Source organism: Eurosta solidaginis, chromosome 3 (genome assembly GCF_040869045.1).
Source record: "Eurosta solidaginis isolate ZX-2024a chromosome 3, ASM4086904v1, whole genome shotgun sequence".
Lineage (NCBI taxonomy): Eukaryota > Metazoa > Arthropoda > Insecta > Diptera > Tephritidae > Eurosta > Eurosta solidaginis.
Genome location: NC_090321.1, coordinates 62,484,341 through 62,508,961, shown reverse-complemented (window position 1 = coordinate 62,508,961; position 24,621 = coordinate 62,484,341). Strand labels below are relative to the sequence as shown.

Sequence of the window (24,621 nt, the reverse complement as noted above, 5' to 3'; positions counted from 1 at the left end):
GGCAGGAATTTCGAATCAGCTGTGTTCCAGGAAATGTATAAATCATTGGGCATTCGAAAAACACGGACAACTGCATTGCATCCTCAATCCGATGGTATGGTAGAACGGTTCAATAGAACATTGAAGGAGCAGTTAAGGAAAGTAGTAGACAAGTACCATAAAGAGTGGGATGGATACCCGCATACCATTATTCTTGATGGCTTACCGATCAGCAGTGCATGAGACAATGGGCCAAACCCCTGCAAAAGTAATTTTTGGCAATGACCTTAGACTGCCAGCTGATATGAAGTTTGGGATAGATGCCAATGCGGAGAGAAATGTCAAGAAATCCACTAGTGATTTGGAAGAAGAGCTAAGAGAAATACATGATCTGATAAGGCAACGAACAAAGATTTTGAGTGACAAGATGAAAGCCAGATACGATAAAGCATTTAATTCGGAAGGTTTTCAGGAATGAGATTTGGTGCTGTTATACAACCCACAACGTAAAAAGGTTTCTCCCCGAAATTTCAGTGTAATTGGGAAGGCCCATACAAAGTTGTAAATCAACGATGTAGTGTACCGCATACAAACCATCGGTAAACCACGAACCAAAATGAAAGTGGTATATTTGGAAAGGCTGGCAACGTTTAGATCGGCAGATTTGTCTAATCGGGACGATCAGACTTAGGTGGAGGGCAGTGTTATGAATATTAGCAAAACTAAGGGGTGCTGCTATCTCTAAGCCGATGCTAAACAGTGATATCATGCACATCCATAGATCAATCATTATGTATCTACATAAACGAAACAATAATTGCGTCTACACATATGTACCATGTACATATACGAGCAGTGGAGAATCAATGCACAAACACATGCATATATATGAGATACTCCAGAAAGTATGCAATGAGAGAAGCTATAAAATCGTGTAATTCTAGTTACAGCTGAGAAGTTTGAGAGCTGATGGCAACTAGTAGATTCTGGAAGCGCCTAAAAGATGCGAAGGTTGAAATCAGGGAGTATAAAAGTATAAAAGGCAGCAAATGTAGAGGCGCTGGAATTCAGTTTGATTTGAGCTATCAAGCAGTTTCGATTAAGATCAATCAGTTTGATTATTAAGCCAGCTAGTTGCAAAGTATAAGTGTTATTGTGAAGTACTTTAATAAAGGCCATTTTTCCATTATTCAATATTGGAGTTATTTATTCAACAGTTTAGTGATTCGAACTTATCAGAAGGGCAAATAAGAGGATTTGCAAGTAAAATCGTTACAATATAAAAAACGGAAATATCTACACAGCTCAAAAACGTGTGCAATTAAAAAAAAGTAAGGTTAGAGTACCGTTTAAACTAGTTTCGAAAAATATACCGAAATAATCTCTAAAAAGTGCTGACATTATTTTGAAAACAATCTCGAATCATTCTCAATACATCTAAAAATTATCCTAAAAATAAGCCCAAAACTGATTGCGAAACTATCCTAAAAATAACTCTCAAATGATCGGGGACTGAAAATGATTCCATGCAGATTAAGAAATTGTATCGTAATAGCACTAAAATGATTGAAATGAAATAGTACTGGTATGAAAAGGTTGCGAAAAGGTACCGAAGTAGTTTTGAAACCATCTGGATTTTCCCAGATATTTTTATAATATTGTAACGAATTCTGGGAAATTCCTGATAGTTATGCACCGTCTGCTAACGTTCGAATCGCTGAACTGTCGAATAAATAACTCCAATATTCAGTATTGCAAAATGGTCTTTATTTCTCCTTTTGTCTAGACGTGTCACGCACATGCCTTCTAGAACAGTTGTATCTCATGCTTGGTTATTTAGCTATATAAATGTATATCTGTAGTTTATGCTTTTCTTCTAGACATATGCGTGCGTATGTGTGAGTAACAACTTCTGCTCTTAGCTGTCGGCTACATAATCTCTCCGCTTCAAGCTGCTGGTTATGTGTATGGAATATTTTTCGTTGCCTTGTACATACGTGTGGCTGTTGCTTTAATGTGTACATGTACATAAGTGTGGCTGCTTGCTGTTTTTGTTGTGATTATTTACTAACAGCATAGTGATGCTAATATTCGCCACAATATGAAAAGCAAATAATGGAAATGCATTCAAATTCCTTGGCGTTATAATTATGAGAAGAATTATACTTTTCCACTACACTTTTATTACAAGCTATATCTATAAAATAGTTAATGTTTTTCAAACATATAGCACATACGTCTATCGGTATATAATACATAGTATAATTGTGTTTTTTTTTCTTTTGTTACTTATTATGCTTGTTTCGCTCTAAAAAGGTACTTGAGTCTCTCATTAATTACGGTTGTCAATTTAAAAGATTAAATGAAAAAGTCGAAAGTATTCTCTAGAAATAAGAAGAAAACTTGCATCCCACACTTCTGGATTAATTTGTGAATGTGTAAGTAATAGATATATTTGTATGTATGTATATAGATGTATCAAATTCCCGCTCTCACCTATACAGAAAGTATACTCTCCTCTCTCAATTTAATTAAAATTCAATATAAAATATCATACAAAATATTTAATATTTATTTTTTATGTAAAATTATTTTATTGTAGTTGTCAGGTGGTAAAAAAAATATTCAAAAACATCTTTTTTCAAGTAATACTAGATTATATATGCTCGAATTCCAGCTATGGCTAACACTAAGAGTATATTTCAAAAATACACAAAGCAATGTCGGGCGCCTAAAAGCATTCATATATGTATCAGCCTTGGATTCGGCTTACTTGTTTTGGCCTTTTTGCATTGTTCATATAATAAACCCTCATGGATTCGAGGGCTGATTTTCTTACTATGTCCTTAATTCAGACTACGTTAGTTATACTTTAACTGACTTTACATTGTAAGCGCTTGCAAGCGCCTAAAATTAGGTAATGCTTTAATGGAAATTTTATTTTATTATATATATTATTTTATTATTTACATATTTCTGCGCTAATTATAGCTGCTGTAGGTTATGAAAACTATATCATTAAAAAATTATTATAATGTTCCAAAAATCGCCTGAAAATATGAAACATAAATTTATTAAGAACTTTGCTCAAAATCAAAAGCGTTGAGCTCATAACTTTTCGTGCCTACGCAATAACAAAAAAAAAAAAAGAATGATAAATACAAGGCGCGATACATACCTTCGTGTTGATTTAAGCCAAGCTTCTCTTTCAAGTTGCGTCGTGCTACTTTTAAAATTTTCCTACAAATTTGCGCGACGGTATTACATGTTTTTATGCCGGCTGCGAACGGCATCTGCAAGCTTAAAAGCTTTTCATGGTAAAAATACACTCGGAGTGTTGCCAAACTGCTGAGAAGGGTGGACCCCGCTTGAAAATTTTGTTTCTAATTATCGACACTCCACAGTCTTATGGACTTGAACCTCATCAATGAGAGGTGACTGCCAAGGGTGATCATGGGCTTCCACAAATGCCACGCGCTAGGACAGACATTGCAATACGCTGCCGACTGGCCTATACGGAAAAATACTAGATGTGACGTCGATTATAACCTACATTTTCGCAAGCATGCAGCCGCAGTTATAGCTTAAGTTTAGAGCGATAAAAAGATCCATAAGTTTCTTGCCGGCAGCACTTGGGCAATTGGCCGGTCGTTTGTATGCTCTGCATAGCCAAGCCTAAAAAACACACTGGAGGAAACCGCATTCATGTCAAAACACCGCACTCAGAACTTCCACGAGATGCCTTCTTATGTCCCCAGAACATCATCTACACAGGTGAGTATCTTCCTCATAGCGGAGAGAAATGAAATGCTGAATACACAGAAACCTGGACATCCCTAAAGACATTTGATTGAAAAGGCCCCTTCTCTAAGAGGTCAGCCGCATGAGGAAAAGGAGCACAAAAGGCCGTCTGAGACATCCACAAAAATTTCCTCAAATGACACCAATCATCTTTTCAATTGCAATGTGGCACCAACGCCTCTAACAACAATGTCTCTTTGATACAACCCTGTTTAAACTGCAGAATTCATGGTACTATCGTTAGAGGACATTGATAACAATCTGTGAGTGATCGCATCCTTTGGATGGGGTGGAGCACTGCTACAATAACAACACGGCGAGACACCTGGCGGCGAAGATTCTTTCCCACCACAAAGCTAACACCGTGGTTTCAAATTGCACTCTACTTCTTTTGGCCACTGCGGTAGGAGTCGCAAGGTTCTATTTTATTTTTGCCTTGTCCCGTTCACATGGTGCTTCTTTCATGGCGGCTGTGTATGCCTTTGTATAGATGAGGGCATCAACCAGTAAGGTGTATTCTAAGCCAACCAAACCTGCAGCTGCGCAGTCTGGTTAGTTATAGCTAAGCTCCTTTCTTTCTCTGCCGTGACTAATTAAAGACAATTAATACTTAAGAGTTATCTTCTAGTATAAACTTAATTATTCACTTATGTACCTACTATGTTATTTCATTAACCTCTCACCTGATTATCATAGCCTCTTATCGGCTGAACGGATGTGAGGTTGACATTATTTTGCTTGCAATTATTTTTTGTTTATATTGCTTGCAGGTGCTGTTGTTGTTATTTTTGAAGTTGCTGTTGTTGTAGCTTTTGTGGTAGACGTTGTTGTAATAGCATTAGTTGTGGTTGGTGCACTTGACTTGGCTAAAGCGGTTGCAGGTGATGTTTTTGTTGAATTACTTACTGTTATCGGTGTCTTGCTTGTTGTTGTTGGTTTGGCTGCTCCTCACGTTGATGTTTTTGTTGTTGCTATTGCCTTTGCCTCAGAAGGCGTAGACGTTATTGACGCTTTCGTTCCACTAATTGTTGTTGTAGTTGTAGTAACAGATACTATTGCGTTTGGCAACTTTGTTGTTGCGGTTGTAGTTACGTTAGCTGTAGCCAATTTGGCCTCGGCTGTTGGCACAGTTGACAGCGCAGCTAGCTTTTGTGTGGTAGGCGTTATTGGATTTGTTGTTGTGGTATTGCTAACTTTTGTTGCAGCCACTTTTGTCTGCTGAGCACCGGCGACCTTATCTAAATTCGTAGTAGATGTTGTTGCAGTTGTAGCTGGGGCCGCTGATGTTTGCTTAGGCATTGAAGTTGCTGCTGTTGTTATATGTTCGGTTGTATTTGTTGTACCAATTGTGCTCCCTGCCGCAGCTATTGGTGTTGGTTTTGCTTTGGAAGTAACATCCATTAATATTGTGGCAGTTGTTGTAGTTGTAATTGGTGTGGCAGCAGTAGGAGCAGCAGTTGTTCTTGATTTTGTTGATGTTGTTGTTTTAGTTGTTGGTTTGCTGTCTGGCAGAGATTTTGCAACAATTGTTGCCGGCTTTGAAAACGTTGTTGTTGTGGTGGCAGCATTTGTTTTTGTAGCAAGAGTTTGCGCTGTTGTTGTTGCTACATCCTTTTGGCCGATGCTTGCTAAAGGCTTACCAAAACTTGTTGTTGTCGTTGTTGTTGTCGTTGTTGTTGTTGGGCGCGTTGCTACTGTACTACTAGCAGAAGTACCTGTCACGTGTTTTGCTGACGCTGTGGTTGTTGTTTTTGTAGCTGCAATTGTTTTTGTTGCCTCTACTACAGTTTTTGTTGTTGCAGTGGTTGTAACAATTGGCATTTTCACCGACACAGCGCTTGATATCGCAGCTGTAGTTGCTGTTGTTGTCAATTTGGGCTTAGCAATTGTTGCTATTGCCGCGGTTGTTGTTGTTGTAAAAGTCGTTGGCTTACTAACCGCAGCAAAAGTTGTAGTTGTAGAGACTAACGTCGTAGGTCTCGCGCCACCAATCTTTATCGCTGCTGTGCCAGCTCTCGTCATCGATTGCTTTGTTTTTGTTACTGCTGCTGTGGTTGTTGCCGTCGCGCTTGTTTGTGTTAAACCGCCGGTCAGTGTAAGTATAGCGCTAGCACTTTCCAGCTTCGTTTCCATTGCTGAATTTGATGTCTTGGCAGAGATGTTTGTTGTTGTTGTTGCCGCTTTAGCTATTTCTGACGCCTCGGCACCCGTTACAACACCACGCTCACCGAATGTGGTTAGCACACGTTCACGCCCACTGCTCATTGTGCCAGCGACTAAAACTTGCGTTGTTGCAGTCGCTGTGGAAGTACTGTGTGGAGCTTGAGCGCCAACAGCGGTTGTCGTCGTGACTATGGTGGTTGTCATTATTGCCGACTTCGTGGGCAATACAATGTTGGCAGTATTCTTTGTTATTTTTATATCATCCAATTCGGCGGCGTGACCGTTCGCTTGTGCTGCAGCCACTTTGCGTTGTGTCAACGCGGCTGCATCGTTGAGGAATGAGCCAACACTCTCGTTGGCACGCAGTTCGGCTTCAATCAGCGGTTGCCGGCTGGGGCTCACCTGCGGCTGCTTACGTCCATTGCTAGCTGCTTGATTGCTTTTCGGGGTTTTTAATATGCTGGGACCGGGTAGTTTGGTAGATCTAGTGGCACTCGATGTTTTAATAGCTACTGCAGTGCCATATTCCGACGATGAGTGCTGCAGTGATAAACATTTATTATAAAAAAAATCGACCTCTAAAAAACTTATTACAACTTACACTTTCATTACGTATAGTGACCATACCGCCACTGCTTCTTCTACCTCCGCCTCCACCATTAGCACCATTGCCACCACCCATATGCAGGCCCATATCATCGCCGTCAACGTGTTCACTTATGCGTACAACAGTAGTGGATGTTTTCGTCGCTGCCACTGCTGGCATATTTATCGTCGACGATGCGTTCACTCGCTCTCAGAGTTGCATCACCTCATCACGACATCCATTGCTGTTGTCCTCATAGGGTGACACATCGGTTGGGAGGCCATTAATTAGTACTTGCGTATTGGCTACACAATCATAATTTTGACTATCATAACGTTCTGCGTGTAAATTGACACATGGTCGCCCTGCCGGTCCCCACTCGGCAGTGGGTCGTAGTAAGAGTTTAAGACGCTCTTTGAGTGTTAGCTGCTTGGGTGCTTTGCATATTTGTTGGAAGGCAATGAGGAATATAAAGAGTACAGGCAGTAGTCCGATAAACCAACCGACCGCATCGGCCCATAGAGGATAGACGTAGTGGCCATATGACGCGGGTTTGTACTCAACCCAATTGAAGAAGAGTATGAACTGAAAGAGAGATGAGAGTTTTTTCAACGTTTTAAAAATATCAGATAAAGTAGTCTCTATAATACATACTTTTTTGAAGGAATTATGGAGTCCCTCGCTCAACACTAAAGCTTCCTTGCGCAAATATATGTATTTCAAATGCAAAGTAGAAATATATCTTCTAAATCAGAAGATAGACTCGCATTTCGCAGTAGATGAAGGGGCAGGCCTTAACTTAGTTGCTAAATAAGTATAAGTGGAGGAAGACTTAATCCTTTGCTGTTGCCAGTAACCGCCAGGTACCGCGAAGCGAAAATCGCATATGCGGTAAGAAATTGAGAGACGACGGGTAGGCTACGTGGTTCACCGGGTTAATGGAGACTCAAAAGAGTTTCTCTCATTCAAAGATTCCTAACGGACAGGGGCAACATTTGATAAAGACGCGCGCCCTTATCCCGTTTTTTGTTAAAAGTATTATTAGACTCCTGAGTGGCAAATAATTAAAACAGTAGTCTGGATACATCAAATAAACCAGTTTCTCTGTCGCTTTATAAAGCTTGTCGTGTTCCTCTTCCATATTCTTACTATCACCGATTCCTGTTATTGCGCAATTTTTAGCCTAATCTAAAAGGGACTGAGACTACAGTCTTGGATCTAACTGACACATATGCACAAAAATTGGAGCTCTATTACCCGCACTAATCCCTTGATCTTGCCATAGTTCAGATGGTTTATCGAAATTTTCGAACTTTAAGCTTCCAAGATATAATGGTTCTCGGAGATTTATTATCACTTCCATGATGCCCGTGATTTGAGCCGGAGAAAGTTTAATGATTGCATACCCTCTTTGCTTCCTCCACTATTTCAAAGCGGGAGGTTGGGTCCTACATTGATAAATGTCTCCGAACTCTAATCTCTGCCCTACTTGCACCGGCCGTTCCATTGATTTCGTCATATTTATGTTAGTCCAAGGGAGATTTCCGCGCTTCGACCATTGTAAAATTTACGGTACTTTTTATTATGGCAACATCGTGTACCAAAAAAGGTTTAATTCAAGCAACTTACCTTACTTTTACCTCAAATATAAAAATCGTGGTTGGATCCTACTTTCATGAGTGTCGCCGAATTTTTATCTGCGCACTACTTCCATCCGCAGCTCTAGTGATAGTGGATAAGATTAAGGAAGGTTTTCTGAACTTCACGTTCTGTCTTCCTTATACAGTATGAAAAGAAGATGGGTTGGATTTTGGAGTATTGGGGAGAAATGTTGTTTGGAAGATTTATAGTCTTCCCATGATGCCTTCGTGCTCGAAATTGGTGTCAGCTATTGCAAAGGTGGACACGGTAAGTGTGACGTAACGCCAAGAGAGTGGATTAGCGCTATTCAAGGGGTTGATAAGCGCAATACTAAGCTTTATATCTTAAAAGCTTCCGCAACTCAATTATCAACCTCACCTTCGCGAGGGGAATCCTGTTACGAATATGAATGTATCTTATATATATTTAGCACGCGAGGCTCTGGCAACTCCAAGCTCCTCTTGGAACCAGGAAGTGAGCGTGCGGGATGGCCTAGAAGGTTTTATATGGTCGGATTAATGGTTTCCGAGATGGTTGGGCTGTTACTTAATTGTGATACTTACCGGTACGTACCGGATCTATATTCAGCAAGAGACCATCAACATCGATAACACTCCCCTTTATCGTTAATACGACACAACAACAGCGCCCTTAGTAAAGGCAAAAGAAATGGATATGCGCAATGATAGATCTTGTATATATAGTTTTTGAGCTCCACAGTCAATACACTGAAAATGTGACCATAAGAAACATTGCTTTCATAGCGACAAGACGCCACTGGATAACCTGAATACAACAATGTGATGTCCAAGTCTCACCACTCCTCCCCGTCGAGGTAGATCGTCTCTTCACATCTCAAGGACAATTTATTCAAAACCGTGAAGTTAGTGACAGTTTACAGAGACCCGGAAGACTAATGGGTTTGGTTTAAGTCACTAGAAGGAAGGGAAGTTTTTTTTAGCCATGTGTTTATGCCTGGTAAAGACGATAATAAGGATGGAAAAGTTTTTGAGGTATGAGGCCGAAACCATTAATGAGTCTGTGGAATGCCATACAGTTTCGATAGTGGACCTCGGAACCCTCCAAACGAAAATATGATTTTAATTCCGAGGTGGTTGCAGTCAATCCTCCTTGAATTTGCAAAACCATATGTGTTCAACACAAAAGTTTAACGGACCCGTCCAACTTAGACAAAAACCGATCCCCCAAGTGTAGGACATAGCTCAAAGAAAATCTAAGAAACTTTCACTTCTTTCTTTAAGCATACCTCCAGATCAGCCGGGCATATCCTTCAAAGCATTTATTAACATAAACTCGTTAGCACAAAGACCATCCCTCGAGTGAAGTACCCTAATAGAGTGCTGCCGTCGAATTTACGTCCTTTAGATGCAAAGCGTGTACGAACTGACTTTCTACAAAACCCTCCAGGGACAATTTACTAACATCTCCTCCCCACACTTACCAACAACGTTGCTGGAGTAATGTAACGCCACATCGCCGACCAAAACATGTTCCAGAATTTTGATCGTTTGCCAATCATACCCTGAATATCGTTCAGGAAGCGTTGTGAGCCATAAATCCAAGCAATTAAAACACACTCGGATATGGCGATGAGCAACACAGACCAATTGGCCGCATACTTATCCATTAGTTGTAGCCAATACATGCCACTCTGTAGAGATAAGAGAAGAAAGAAAATACAGCATACAGAGTTGCATTTCGAAGGCCGAAATACTTACATTTGTGGTAAAACCGAGACCACCGAGATAACCAAAAATACCAACAAAAAGCACTACCCATGTTTTGTATTGTCTCAAATTGGGAAATTTATCCAATATGGCAGTTGTAACTGTTTCCATGAGAGCGAACTGAAAGTGAGAGATATAGAGAGTAAGAAAGAGAGAAAGCAGGATTTTGTAAAATTTTATAATTTCAAAGAAATGCACCCAAATGCTGTAGCTTTACCTGTGAGTCCAATCCCAATGTAAGTAACATAACAAAAAATAACACCGACCAAACGGGCGAGACTGGTAGGCGTGTTACGACCTCTGGATAAACAATAAATGCCAGACCTGCACCTTGGTCGACGACTTTTTTTACTTCCACCTCTAGCTCGTGTGCTAAGAAACCGATAATTGAGAATATAACCAATCCGGCAAAAAATGATGTGGCTATATTACAAATTGCTACAATTAAAGAGTCTCTGTAGGAGAGAGCCAGAGAACGTAGGAGAGAGAGAGAGTATATTTTAAATAAGTGCGTTAAAAAGTTGTTCAACTACTTACTTATAGCAGTTGTTTGAGAATTTATTGTAGGAAGACAACGTTATTAAACCACCCCAAGCAGGACTGAGCGCAAAGAATATTTGTACGGCAGCATCACCCCAAACCTGTGGACAAAATTAAGTGAAAGGTGGAAATAGAGTTAATAGGATGAAACAAAAACTTTGAGAAATTCTCTGTTTTGAAAGCGATATCGCTCCACATGAGCTCACTTGCATGGCACATTACAGTTTGATCACAGAACTTCAATCTAATGCTAGAACAGATAGACCGTTAGTTGGTGTTTAGGGTACGTGATTACATAGAGGGTCGCGATCTACTACGCTCTGGAGTCTAATGAGAATCTTAACTTCTAGTGTTATTCAACAGGGTTAGATTTTCCTTTTTAATACTGGATTGGAAGCTGTCCTCATAAGTAAATGCGCAAGAGAGAACGAGGAAGACCTTATACGCTTTGCACTGCTGCTGGCAGGCCATTTGCATAAGCTAGAGTGTCTCACCAATATTTGTAAACTGGCGTTATGAAATGGGTGCTTGGAGCATTTTGGTCATCGCTACTATTACGTTAGAAGGTTTATATCAGCACAACGGATAACATTCGTTAGAAAAAGCGGAGCTCTTAGAACAACGCCCACTTTGCACTTGAATGTTATACTAAATAAGTATATTCAAAAATTTCCTCAAAATTTTTTGACATATTTATGAAAACGCAATGGTCATCTGACACAATAATAATATGCTTTAGCGCGATTTATGTGTATATATATCGATTGAGAATACAGTAAAACAAGCAATTTTATTGAAAAATAGTGGATAATGACTCATACATTGGTTAATGACTCATATCTTTATGGCAGCTTCACCCGTAGACGAAAAAAAATACACGAAAATCCTGTTGTTCTAGCATGGGCTATTATCATGCCCCTACAGTAAATATTTCTCAAGGCATGTTGAGAAAAAGTGTACCTCCAAAGTCTGAACATCTATGTCAATGCAAAAAGAGCACTGAATGTGTAGAGGCTGGGCTGCCCCAAGGTGACCCCTAGTACAACGAGCAAAGACACTCTCATAACTAGTGGATAACCTGCAGAGCTACAGGGTAATGTTCTCCATAAAAAATGGTTTAATAATTCTCTCCTAAAGTGCAACGCTTGAATTATACAATAAATAAAGAAATAAAAAATGTGGACTTGTAGCCAATTTATCAAGAAATTGCGGTGTCGGTTTATAAGGACCTCCTTTGAGCAAGCAATTGACAAACGTGTATGTTTTGTCAAAATGTTCAGAACAAACGTACGGACACATAAGAAGGTTACATTCACTTGCTTTCATACTTCGATCCATGTTTCTTCCACCAAAAACATTTTCGGGAGCTCGAAAACTTATTAAAAACCTTCTTTTCTAGGCTGATATTTCGTATTAAAATATTTCCAAGACTAATTTTTTTCTTTTTTATTTAAAATAAAAATGAAAGTAATTTAGTCATATTCGTTAATATGAAATCCATCAAAATTAGAAAAATTCGTAACATTTTTCTATCTGGTAGCTTGTTTTTAACACGCTTTTATTAGCTTGGCCTGTATGTAACGGAATTTTTGAGCTTAATTTTCACCGGTTTCTAGAAGTCTGACTAATTTGAAACTTTGCATACGTATCAAGGACCGATGACAATGCATTAATGTGATGGTGTGGTGACATAAGGTAAACGGCCATAAGGTCAGTTGGCCTTATTACCACTTTGAATGGCCATGAGTTTGATTGCAACTTTGCACACATATCAAGGCTCGATGACAATGCATTAATGTGATGGTGTGGTGACATAAGGTCAACGGCCATAAGGTCAATTGGCCTTATTACCACTTTGAATGGCCATAAGTTTGATTGAAACTTTGCACACGTATCAAGGGTCGATGACAATGTATTAATATGATGGTGTTGTGACATAAGGTCAACGGCCATAAGGTCAATTGGCCTTATCACCACTTTGAATGGCCATAAGTTTGATTGAAACTTTGCACACTTATCAAGGCTCGATGACAATGCAATAATGTGATGGGGGGTGACATAAGGTTAACGGACATAAGATCAATTGAACTTATGACCACCCCAAATGGCCATAAATTTGAAACCTTGCACATAATGCGAAAAACGCATTCCTTTATTAACACGCTTTTATTAGCTTGGCATGTATGTAACGGAATTTTTGAGCTTAATTTTCACCGGTTTCTAGAAGTCTGATTAATTGGAAACTTTGCATACGTATCAAGGATCGATGACAATGCATTAATGTGATGGTGAGGTGACATAAGGTAAACGGCCATAAGGTCAATTGGCCTTATTACCACTTTGAATAGCCATAAGTTTGATTGCAACTTTGCACACATATCAAGGCTCGATGACAATGCATTAATGTGATGGTGTGGTGACATAAGGTCAACGGCCATAAGGTCAATTGGCCTTATTACCACTTTGAATGGCCATAAGTTTGATTGAAACTTTGCACACATATCAAGGCTCGATGACAATGCATTAATGTGATGGTGTTGTGACAAAAGGTCAACGGCCATAAGGTCAATTGGCCTTATTATCACTTTGAATGGCCATAAGTTTGATTGAAACTTTGCACACGTATCAAGGCTCGATGACAATGCAATAATGTGATGGGGTGTGACATAAGGTTAACGGCCATAAGGTCAATTAGCCTTATTACCACTTTGAATAGCCATAAGTTTGCTTGAAACTTTGCACACGTATCAAGTCTCGATGACAATGCAATAATGTGATGGTGGGGTCACATAAGGTTAAAGGACATAAGGTCAATTGAACTTTTGACCACCCCAAATGGCCATAGATTTGAAACCTTGCACATAATGTGAAAAACGCATTCATTTATTAATGATAGAAGTGGATGCATGGCATATCTACGAAAGAGCATACTGGAGCCCTTTTTAACACGCTTTTATTAGCTTGGCCTGTATCTTTCTATGTATCTATGTATCCATGTACGTATGTAACTGAATCTGGAGTGGAGCCGAGAGCCCCGGTAATGCAGAGCTCCGAACTCCGTTGCACCTTTTGAAGCATTTTAAGATAGGTACTTTTAGCTAGTGCAGGCCGCCAGACCAAGGCACCATAAAGAAGAATCGGGCGCACAATTGCTGTGTAAATACAGTAGGTCACCTTAGCGGAGAATCCCCAGGGGTGCTTGATATTGAACGTTACAATCATTCTATTGGCAAATATCTGAGAGGAAAGATATGAAATGTAGTCAAATGCACCCCACGCTTTTTACTCTGAATTAAATTTTTCTGTTAATAACTTAAATTTTATTATAATTTTATTTTGAGGTGATTAACTATAAACGATTGTTTTACCTTCTACTACTGTTATATAAACTCTTTTTAATTGAAAATTATTTTCTATTTTTTAGTTCGGTTTGCTATAAAAGCGTGTTTTTTTTAGTTTTTTTTTAACTATTATTTATTTGTATCATGGACGGGAGTTACACAACAGCAGAGGCCGCAAGCTAAATGATTCTCTTTTCTCCTGGTCAACGGCTGCTACATAAAATACTATTATATAACAAACGTGCCGTCTGAAAAATACAACATTGACTTGGTGTGCATTGTGGCACACTCGAGCTTTGCATGGTGGTGAACTTCTTCACAATTGGAGAGTGGGAGAGGGTTATGCAACATATTAAATAGGGCTACACTGAAATGACAGCCCTTGGTCGTGAAAAATCCCTAGTCGCTTCGGTAAATAGAGGGTATTTGAAAGGAGCTAGAGCTAAGCCGCAAATTCAAGTTGGTCGACTACTTCCCTTCCCCTACTTGCAACAACAACAAAATGAGATGAGTGGGATTCCATGTATTTGGTCTAAGGGCTGGAGAATATTTATTATTTACTTATAAAGCCAAGCTGTTGTAGGCAGAGAGATCATCGAAGGTGCGGTTGAGGGTGATATAGTAATGCCTGACCTCATTTCCAATCGCCTCGAATAGAAACTACCTCTTAGTTGGGTTGGGTTAGGTTGAGAGGTCGCTGCCCAGCAAAAGGATGGTTCACTTGGACACTTTTTTAGTCCGCTGTGTGACTACATTTTTTAGCGGTAACATACTTACAACTTTTTAAGAAATCAATAAGAGTTGAATACATTACAGGCAATGGATATTTCACGCTGAAAGTCGAAAATGTCCGACCGAAGTATTTTTACATCGTCCTAGCAAAGGCTTCAGCTATAAGAGAGATGTAGAGGTGGAATATTCAGCCACTTCAAATTTACCTACCCAGCTTTCGCTAAGTTAAAGTGAAAGTGTCTGGGTCTCAGCCGGACCGCCAGGTTACCAGAAGATTCGGAATATCAAAAAGTTCGTTCGCGAGGTAGTGAAGCTAGTACCAACTGACTCCCTTTGTTGCGGAAAAGGCGGCCGCTGCCCGGTCATTGGTTAGGCTCAACTTTGACAGGACGGCTATTGAGTGCTGATAACTGCTCTCTGTGCAACCTTCACCACAGATATCCCCCAAGAGAGGAATGGGGGAAAGGGAGCCATCTACTGCAAAAAACCAGTTAACTTGTTCACGAATGGGTCGGATGAAGATGTGTGTAGGGATTTCTGGATTCCACTGACCACCTGTGGTCTGCTGGGCGCCTTTTCTCACTGTCACAGTCAAATGTCGAAAGGAAAGCCCCCTAGCCCCAAAGCGTTTTCATCCATATATATAACAGAAGCTACCCATATATTCACTCTTTAAAATCAACTTCGATACTCTCTGTGGGCCTACGAGGGAACTTTCGGGTAACGCTCACGGTTCCACGCTACATATCAGAATGGATATCATAAGAGCCTTATAGGGTGTGACTTTTATGAAGCGGGAAAGAGCTTTACGGTTAAATACAGATCTACATTTAGAACTTGTTCTCATTTGCTATCCTAGGCTGGAAAATTATCGAGAAACCCGGGTTCGAAATCTTGAGCAGATCTCTTCTATGGTTCTGAGCTTCAAAAGCTATGCTTCATTAGCCTCGTTCATCTTTGGAATTCAATTCCTAATGATGTAAAAAGCAAGTTCAACAAAAGCACCTTAAAAAGACTGATCTACAGTAATTTCTCTGCTAGTCAATGAATCAGTATATTTTTAAGAGTGACTTACTTATTTTGTGAGGATGTTGAATTTTATTTACTTAGATATTTGCATTATTTCCAATATATGGCGGCCAATATTAGCAATTTCCATACGTCACTATGCTGCTAGTAAATAAACGCACACCAACAGAAAAGCAAGCAACCACACACATCTATGTAATCAGCAGCTAAGAGAGAAGATAACATCACTGAAACATATACATAGCTAAATAACCAATTATGAGATACAGAAACGAGAAATATATAAGCAACTATTCGAGAGGAGGGTTCGTGAAAAGTCTAGATATTAGGAGAAATAGAGTAACGAGGCAACTGAGAGTATAAAAGCAGCACAGGCTGAGAAATAGTCAATCAGCTTGATTTTAACACGCTATAAGTGAAGTACGCGAGTAATTTATTTGTGAAGAACAACTACCATAGCAGTGTTGTATATAGAGAACATTTTGCCATACTGAATATTTGAGTAATTTATTCGACAGTTCAGCAATTAATTTAATAAATAAATAAATACAAAGACAAAATGCACGGGAAACCTAAAATTGTAAAAAAGAGTATCCAAAAACCATGTTCGTTTTTTAAGATATCTCCTTTATCTTACAATTTCTCACAAAATATAACTCACCTGCGCATTCGCCAACTGCTTAAAATCTGGTGTCAAATAGAATAATATACCCGTCTTAGCGCCGGGTAGGGTGACACCCCTGAAGAATAATATAACTAATACGACGTAAGGAAAAAGCGCCGTAAAGTAGACTACTTTTCCTGAAGATTGCACGCCTTTGCAAAGGCAAAGGAATACTATGACCCACGCAACGAATAGACAAGCGGCCAATTCCAATTTGATGCCGCCAGTTTCTTCAATACCCGATGACAAACCGAGTACGTAATTACTATAAAAGAAAGTAAGATGTACATTAGGCTTTATTAGAAAGTTTCTAAGTGTGCGTGTATGATCTACACTCACGTGAAATACTCCTCGGCTGGTGGACGTTTAAGTGCATGTAATGCCATTTCAGTTATATTGTGCTCTTCGGCATAGCTTATATTGTAGCAGGTCCTAAGGTAGAAGGTGCCATTGACTGCATCACACTGATCTGCTGCTTCATAGGAGAAACAATCTGAAAAGATTAAAGATTTTAGAGTTAGTCTGAGACAAAAGAAAAAGTGAAACTAGCAGATTTAAATTTAGCATCAATACTTAAAGCTTCTTTTGAAGTATTCTATCAGCAATTTAAAAATCAGCATTATTTGCGGTTTCCGCTCGGCTTGAGGCCGTTTTAATTGATATTTTAAATTCCACTATTTCCTGAAAAAGTGCGATTAGTCTCAGATGAGTCCGGGATGATTCGCTAAGGAATTTACGACTATAGCCTATCTTGCTTTGGGTTGGATTGATCCCTTTTGTGTGAGGATTTCATGAAGGGATCAATTATACCTTATTATACCTGAACGGGTATAGTCGGAGTGATCCTCTTTATAGCCCTAGGTGTACCTGGGAGTAATGTGAAGGATTACGTCTATTTGAGAGCAAAAACAATGTAAGTTTAGAGATCAAACGGTGGAAAACTCTTGCCAACAACTACTACATTGGACCGAGTAGGCAAGTGAAAAGTAAAATCCTCTCTCAACGAACAAAAATCAGGCTCTACAAGTCGCTCATTATACGTGATGTACGACTCGGAATCATGGACGGTGTCGAGAGAAGATGAGGTGGCTCTTAGAGTATTCGAAAGTTCTTCGGAACATCTGTGGTCCTGTCCGTGATGGCGGCGGCTAGCATCGAAGGAGGTATAATCAGTGCACGGACTTTACCACTTTATTGGTAGATTTACCAACTTTTTGACCCATTTTCATTTTCTACCACTTCTACAACCAAAGCCCAAAAATCTACCAACATATCCAGCTCCGACACATAAGCAGTTTTTCATATAGATGAGTTTAACACAAGCTTATGCATTATGAGTAGATTGCACGTATTTTTAGGGAGAACGGTAGAATGAAACACACACTGGCGCCATCTGATATTGAAAAGTAGCCATTTCCCAAATTTTGGTCCAAGCAAACCATAAGAAGAAGAATGTGACATTTGCTTTGGCTAAGGGTGTTGGCACACCTTGCACCTGAAATTATTTTTCCCACTGGTTGTAAATTTTCTAACATTTTTCGCAATTAAAAACTCCAATATAACAATCGATTACGACGCAAAATATGTTAGCAATTACTTTTGTTATATAGGGAGAATGTTTATAACAGTGCTTCGCGATATTTTGTATGTGAATGGGCAAGGCGTAATAAACTTCAATTGCCAAGTCAGAAGTTCCTTCTAATTTACAAACGCAACATCTTGGTTGATTGTGGCGATGTTATTGGAATGCAAAAGCTTGTGTTAAACGCATCTATATGAAAAATGTCATTGTACCGCGGCCTTTCAATATATTCGCATTGAAACCAAATACTGCGATCAGTAGGTAAACGTATTTAATTGCCGAGCACACCCAAATAACATTAAGAGGTGACACTAACCAAACTAACCAAATTTGAAAAATTTGTGAACAAATTCAAACAAGAAATAAATTTGTTTATGAAATAAATGTAGTAAATGAGTACGCAAATATTTTCCTGCGCTATTTTCATCAGTTTTTTGTGAATAATTTTGAACGAAAATAAACAAACTTTTAAGTAAACGATATGTCGAAGTCGGTTATTTTGTGGCAGTATTTTTGGTACATTGGAAAATTGTTGTTGTAATTAGACATTTCGGAAAATTTTCGTTAGTATTTCAAGCTCGAAATACAGCAAAAAAGCAAGTTTTGTATAGATAATTTTACATGTATTTTTTTGTTTTGTTTACGTGTTTTTTTTTTAAGTGTTATTTCCGTGAAATGTGCTTTATTTGTTTTACAATAAATTATGAATTGTTTTGTACAAATATAAACTGTAGCTATTGTTGTCTTGGATAAACATCTACCAACTTCTTACCACTATTTTAATTTTTCGTCTACCAACATTCTCTTTTTAAAAGTCCGCGCACTGGGTATAATGAAGAGCTGTATGAGCTTTAAGCAAATATGACGATAGTGCAGCGAATAAAAACCCAAAGACTTCGCTGACTAAGTAATATTATGCGAATGGACGAAAACGCTCCGGCCAAGAAAGTATTTTATTCGATGACGCAGTTTCGAAGCAGAGAAAAGGGGAGACCTCCACTGAGTTGGGAGAGGAAGGTGGAGGGAGACTTGACCTCCTTTGGTGCTCCCTACTGACGTCAGTTGTCGCGGAAACATGGAGAAGCTGGCGTGACTTATTACTGCTTCCCAAGGCAGTCGGTTCTATGTACCGGAGCGACTCGGGATTTTCCCGACCAAGGACTGTCATTTCAGTGTAACCCCATTTAATTTGTTGCGTCCCTCCCTCAAATTGTCATCCTCCAAGCAGTTCCTTGCAGCGGGACTGCTCCATATTTTCTTGCTCCGGGAAGGTATCGAACTCAATCCTGGTCCGTCTCCTGACCCCGGTCCTGAGAAATGGTTTTGCTGCGTCTGCCGGAAAAGAATCTTTTTAGGACCGTCATACTCCTGTCAGAGTGTCTCGTGTAAGGGATGGTTGCATCGTACAGGTTGTTCTGGGCTAGATCCCAAAACCAGACGTCTACGTAACTTCTATAAATCTTTTGTGACTCCTTGCTGTTCACGCACATCGGCGTCCCGTAGTCTACGCCTTAGTGCCTCCCAACTATTTTCCAGCAGCCCCGCTGCTCAGCAAGCCACAACAAGTACCCGCTGCTGTTCGCGCCCCATCTCATACGGCTGCTTCCACTCAAACCTACAATCTCCGTAGTAGAGTCGGTAGCAATGCCGAGAATCAGTCCCTGCGCCCGTCTTCTCTCCCCCTCATATCCGGCAGCAGCCGTGTAGGTCATAGAAACAGACTCTTAATCCCTACCTCCTTTTGCACCGTTTGTCTGCACAGAATATATATGCTTGCGACATCCGCCCAATTCAGCTCCTGCCAAATACACCGGGTACTCCAATGCTAACCCAAGGACCTCCAGTCCCAGGGCCAGAACGGCAGTTGCGTCCTAGTCTTTCACATCCCAGGCGTAGTCACCCGTCACTTACTCCTAGAATGACGACGTCTCCTCCGTTGCACTTCAGAATTCTGCAGTTAAACTGTAATGGATTAACTGGGAAGATCACGGAGATAGTCGATTTCATGAAGCGGCACAACATCCGCATGTCTGCGATTCAAGAGACTAAAGTCACAGCAAGATCTGCTCTGCAGACCTGTTCTGGGTATGGTAGGAAGCTGTCACAGTTCACCGGATATATCAATCGCGAGCGCAGGACTCGTAAACTGCGTCAACTGGCAACCGATGGCAACATTGGCATCCGACCAACTGCCTATACTTATTTCGCTCGAGCGTACCGCCGACTTCATCGTCACAGAAAAACACATTTTCATAAACTTTAAAAAAGGAAAGTGGGACGAATACAAATTCTTTACAGACAACCGCTTTGCTACCCTCCCTATCCCGATTTATGCTCGCCAAGGGAAGCGTGCTTTCCGCAAGGTCATTAAATCCGCCGCGGCTCACTTTATTCCCGCCGGAAGAATTCCCGAAATTCGGCCTCACTTTCCGCCGGAGGCCGCAAATTTAGCGAGAGAACGTGACCTTATAAGACAGTTCGATCCCGGCGATCCCCAAATAAGGGACATAAACCAACACAATAGATTGCTTGTGGATGAACACAAGCTGGCGAAATGGGAGGAACATCTAAGAAGCTGTAACCTCTCTGCCGGTGTGGGTAAGCTTTGGTCCACCGTAAAGTCCCTACCAAATCCGTCCAAGCACAACGACAAAATTTCCATCGCCTTAGGCGATAAAGTGCTGTCGGATGCGAAAAAATGCCCGAGCGCCTTTTGCCGACAATATATAATGCATCCTACGGCGACAAAGCTAGACGGTGGGCCAACAGACACGCACACAAACATAAACTCAGCGCGTCCCCAATTACCATCCCCGCCAAAGAGGTTGAGGATGCCATCGGTCAAGCTAAACCATCTAAAGCGGTGGGCCCTGACAACATGGACGTCCCGATTGTCGACCATTTTGAACGTCCACATTAATGGCACTACGCTACCGACTGTCTTACACCCCAAAATCTTGGGTGTGACGCTATCAGGATCTACATTTTGGTGAGCATGCAGCCGCAATTGTACCGAAAATCCAGAGCCGTAATAAAACCCTCAAATCTCTTGCTGGCAGTACTTGGGGAAAAGATAAATAAACGCTCATTACCACTTACAAAGCAATTGGCCAGCCGATTGCATGCTACGCGTCCCCGATATGGTCGACAAGCCTAAAGATTACCCACTGGAAGAAGCTACAGGCTTGCCAAAATACTGCCCTCAGAACCTCCACGGGTTGTCTCCTTATGTCCCCAGAATACATACATAATGAAGCGAGAATACTCCCCAATAATGGAAAGAAATGAAATCCTAACCAAACAATTTCTGTTGAATAGACAGAAACCTGGGCATCCCAAAAGACATCTGTTTGATGAGCCAACACCGCCCAGGGGCTTAAGGAGTCACCTCCGTAGGCACTATGAGGAAATACGGCGCCTGAGAACACAACCGTATGAAGCCAAAAAACATAAGCAGGTCCTTGGTGAACTCCATAAACAGGCGTCGGACCTCTATGTCAGGAATTGCCCGGTGAATCCAGTACTCAAAGAACAATACCCTAAACTTGCAGAAGAGAAACGCATACTCCTTAGGGAAACGCGAGTCACTCAAGCCCAACTTCGATCTGGATACTGTAACAGGTTAAACTCTTTCCTATCCAGAATCAACTCCGATATACAAAATGTATGCCGCGCTTGAAATGTGTCCCCACATGACATCAACAATCTCTTTAAATGTAATCTGGAACCAACGCCTCTAACACCTCTCCCATTATGGTCCACCCCTGTTGAAACAGCAAGTTTCCTCAGACTACCGTTAGAGGACATGGATGACAATTTGTGATCGGTCAGACCTATTGGATGGGGCGAAGCACTGCTACAACAACAACAACAGCAACTAGCACTTAGGACCTGCCTAATTATTTTCTATATTTTAGTATTATTAGCTGTGTTTTTGTCTCGTCTATATACGTTTACGCTTAAACTTTATATGGACTGCTAAGCGACAAATACCTCTTAAATACACCTCTGAAATTGCTACGTATAAAATTAGTACTACTAAATTTCAATACGCGTTATACTCAGATAAAACTGAAATATGTGCCTATGTTTCACCCTCTGCACTAATTTTATGTATTCTATGCGCGTCCACTATTTATCACAACTGATTAAGCTATATGTTATACACAGAAATACAACAGATGGTTCTGTCTCCGCTTTTCGGTACACCCTGTTGCTGTACCTAGTTGTTTAACCACAGCCGCTAGATGGGTCTCGTAAGCATTATTTAAGCGAGGATAAAGGGCCCATTACTGATACTTAGCCTTGGCTTGACTTGACTTGAGAACTGTCACTTACAGTTCTGTTAGATGAACATTGCATGTTACTGATTACTCAAAACTTAGCAACACTTAACTTGACTTAGAAGTCTGTTGAATTTTGATTTTATATTAAGTTCTGAGTGACGTTTACATTTTGAGATGCCATTTGTTTGTTTCCATTTCATTTTGACATTTTGTCACACAAATTGACATTTATTTAAAAATAAATTTCAAAGCTGATTATGATGCCAGATTGTATGCGCTAAGTGGAGTATAATTGTGGATAAGTTGCCAAGTTTACGCCAAGTCAAGTCAAGTCTATGCTTAGTATCAGTAATGCGGGCTTAAGCGTTTTTTTCACGCGCAAACGAAACGTATACGCGTGTAAAAAAACAAGGCTATTATTACTTAATGTAAGAATTGATTTCAATAAAACCGTTCAACTTAAATTTTTAATTAATTTATTTTATTTTTACTAAAGTGGTTTCTATTTCTGCATGTCATATATGTTTTCCAAATATGAGCCAAATCGGACCCCAGATACGACTTTTTTGACTATATCGATCCTTGCGCCACCTGGCGGCGATTTTTTTCATAGGTCGCGTTCTATTCATGTATGTAATATGTGTTCCAAATATGAGCCTAATCGGAGCACAAATACGATTTTTTGAAATATTTTGATCCTTGTGCCACCTGGCGGCGATTTTTTTCATAGGTCGCGTTCTATTCATGTATGTAATATGTGTTCCAAATATGAGCCAAATCGGACCCTAAATACGATTTTTTGAAATATTTCGATTAATGCGTCACCTATCGGATTTTTTTTTGCATTGTCATCGGGTTCTGAACTTTTAAAACTCTTTTATATAAAAGTGGGCGTGGTCCTTAACCGATTTCGTTAATTTTTCTTCAAAGCATTCCTTATAATAAAGGCAACCTCTCTGCCGAATTGTGTTAAGGTTTAGGTATATGTTTAACGATTTTTGATTTATGATTAATATTATTTGTAAAATTGATTTCATCACAAGTGGGCGGTGCCACGCCCATTAAAAATGATTTTTTTTCATCATTCTAGGTGTATTATTTACCAAATAATCAGGTTTTTTGTGTTTTCTAAAATGTTATATATATAAAAAGTGGGCGTGGTTATCATCCGATTTCGCTCATTTCCAATACCAATCTATTCTGGGTCCAGATAAGCTAGTGTACAAAATTTGGTGAAGATATCTCAATATTTACTAAAGTTATCGTGTTAACGGACAGACGGACATGGCTCAAACAAATTTTTTTTCGATAGTTGATATATGGATGATGGATATGGAAGTCTATATCTATCTCGATTCCTTTATACCTGTACAACCAACCGTTATCCAATCAAAGTTATAATACCCTGTGCATGAGTACACCTGGGTATAAAACTTACATGCACAAAATCAATTCAATATCAAAACCCAACTCAAAATACTCTTGTTCATGAAAGATTTTACAGTTTGATTTTAAACCAATTTTTTTTTTTGTTATAATAGGTAGTGCAAAAAAAGTTTTGAATTTCTGTAATACATAATGTATCTAATCAGTACCTGTAGCCACTATTTCACGTATTACCTCAATCCCAATTATCATTTCAGCAATATTGCGATTCGAAAAATTTAATTCGATAACGGATCGTATAACACGATACGGGCCCAGCTGAGTAGTTTTATTTATTTGATAATATAGGCTGGGACAAGTCAGTCCTATAGGATAAATAATTTATTTGGGATTGATATTCCTTTTTAGGACAAAACATAGATTGTATGGTCTTTTAAAGTTACAGTATAATTGCAAATGTAGAACTGTTTAATCTTAATCTTCCACGAATGTGGCCATGCCATGTACAATGAAATATATACGTTTAGTGGAAAATCAAGACCAGTAAAGTTTCGTAAAGAGTAGGAAATTTCTTTGGTATAGTTTTGTTCCTTGTAACCAAGACGTTTAATACACCATACCAACAAAAATTTTAAAAGCAGCAAATATTCCAAAAATCTCCATTATAAGCGATTTATTGAGTTTTGAAAGAAATTAATTTATTAATGGGGAACTGCTAGGCTAGGCTCACTTCAACCAAAATCAAATTGCTTAGCTACGATATGGTTATCACTAAAGCGTAATGCTATGGCGTCAATAACATTGATTTCAAAAAGGTTGATTGCATCACCTTTCTAACACGCTTTTATTAGCTTGGCCTGTATGTAACGGAATATATGAGCTTAATTTTCACCGGTTTCTAGAAGTCTGATTAATTTGAAACTTTGCATACGTATCAAGGATCGATGACAATGCATTAATGTGATGGTGTGGTGACATAAGGTCAACGGCCATAAGGTCAATTGGCCTTATTACCACTTTGAATGGCCATAAGTTTGATTGAAACTTTGCACACGTATCAAGGGTCGATGACAATGCATTAATGTGATGGCGTGGTGACATAAGGTTAACGGACATAAGGTCAATTGAACTTATGACCACCCC

General features: G+C 39.7%; 1 protein-coding gene across 1 annotated transcript in view; it reads right to left on the bottom strand.

The window, feature by feature from the left end:
• Window positions 1–2,586: 2,586 nt before the first annotated feature.
• GlyT (Glycine transporter) overlaps window positions 2,587–24,621 on the bottom strand; it is a 421,794-nt gene continuing 399,759 nt past the window's right edge. Inside the window, 8 exon segments of the mRNA XM_067771981.1 lie at window positions 2,587–6,483; window positions 6,545–7,114; window positions 9,633–9,842; window positions 9,910–10,038; window positions 10,136–10,373; window positions 10,456–10,559; window positions 16,222–16,489; window positions 16,564–16,717. Of these exon segments, the coding sequence (XP_067628082.1) occupies window positions 4,729–6,483; window positions 6,545–7,114; window positions 9,633–9,842; window positions 9,910–10,038; window positions 10,136–10,373; window positions 10,456–10,559; window positions 16,222–16,489; window positions 16,564–16,717 (3,428 nt within the window). The 3' untranslated portion in view covers window positions 2,587–4,728.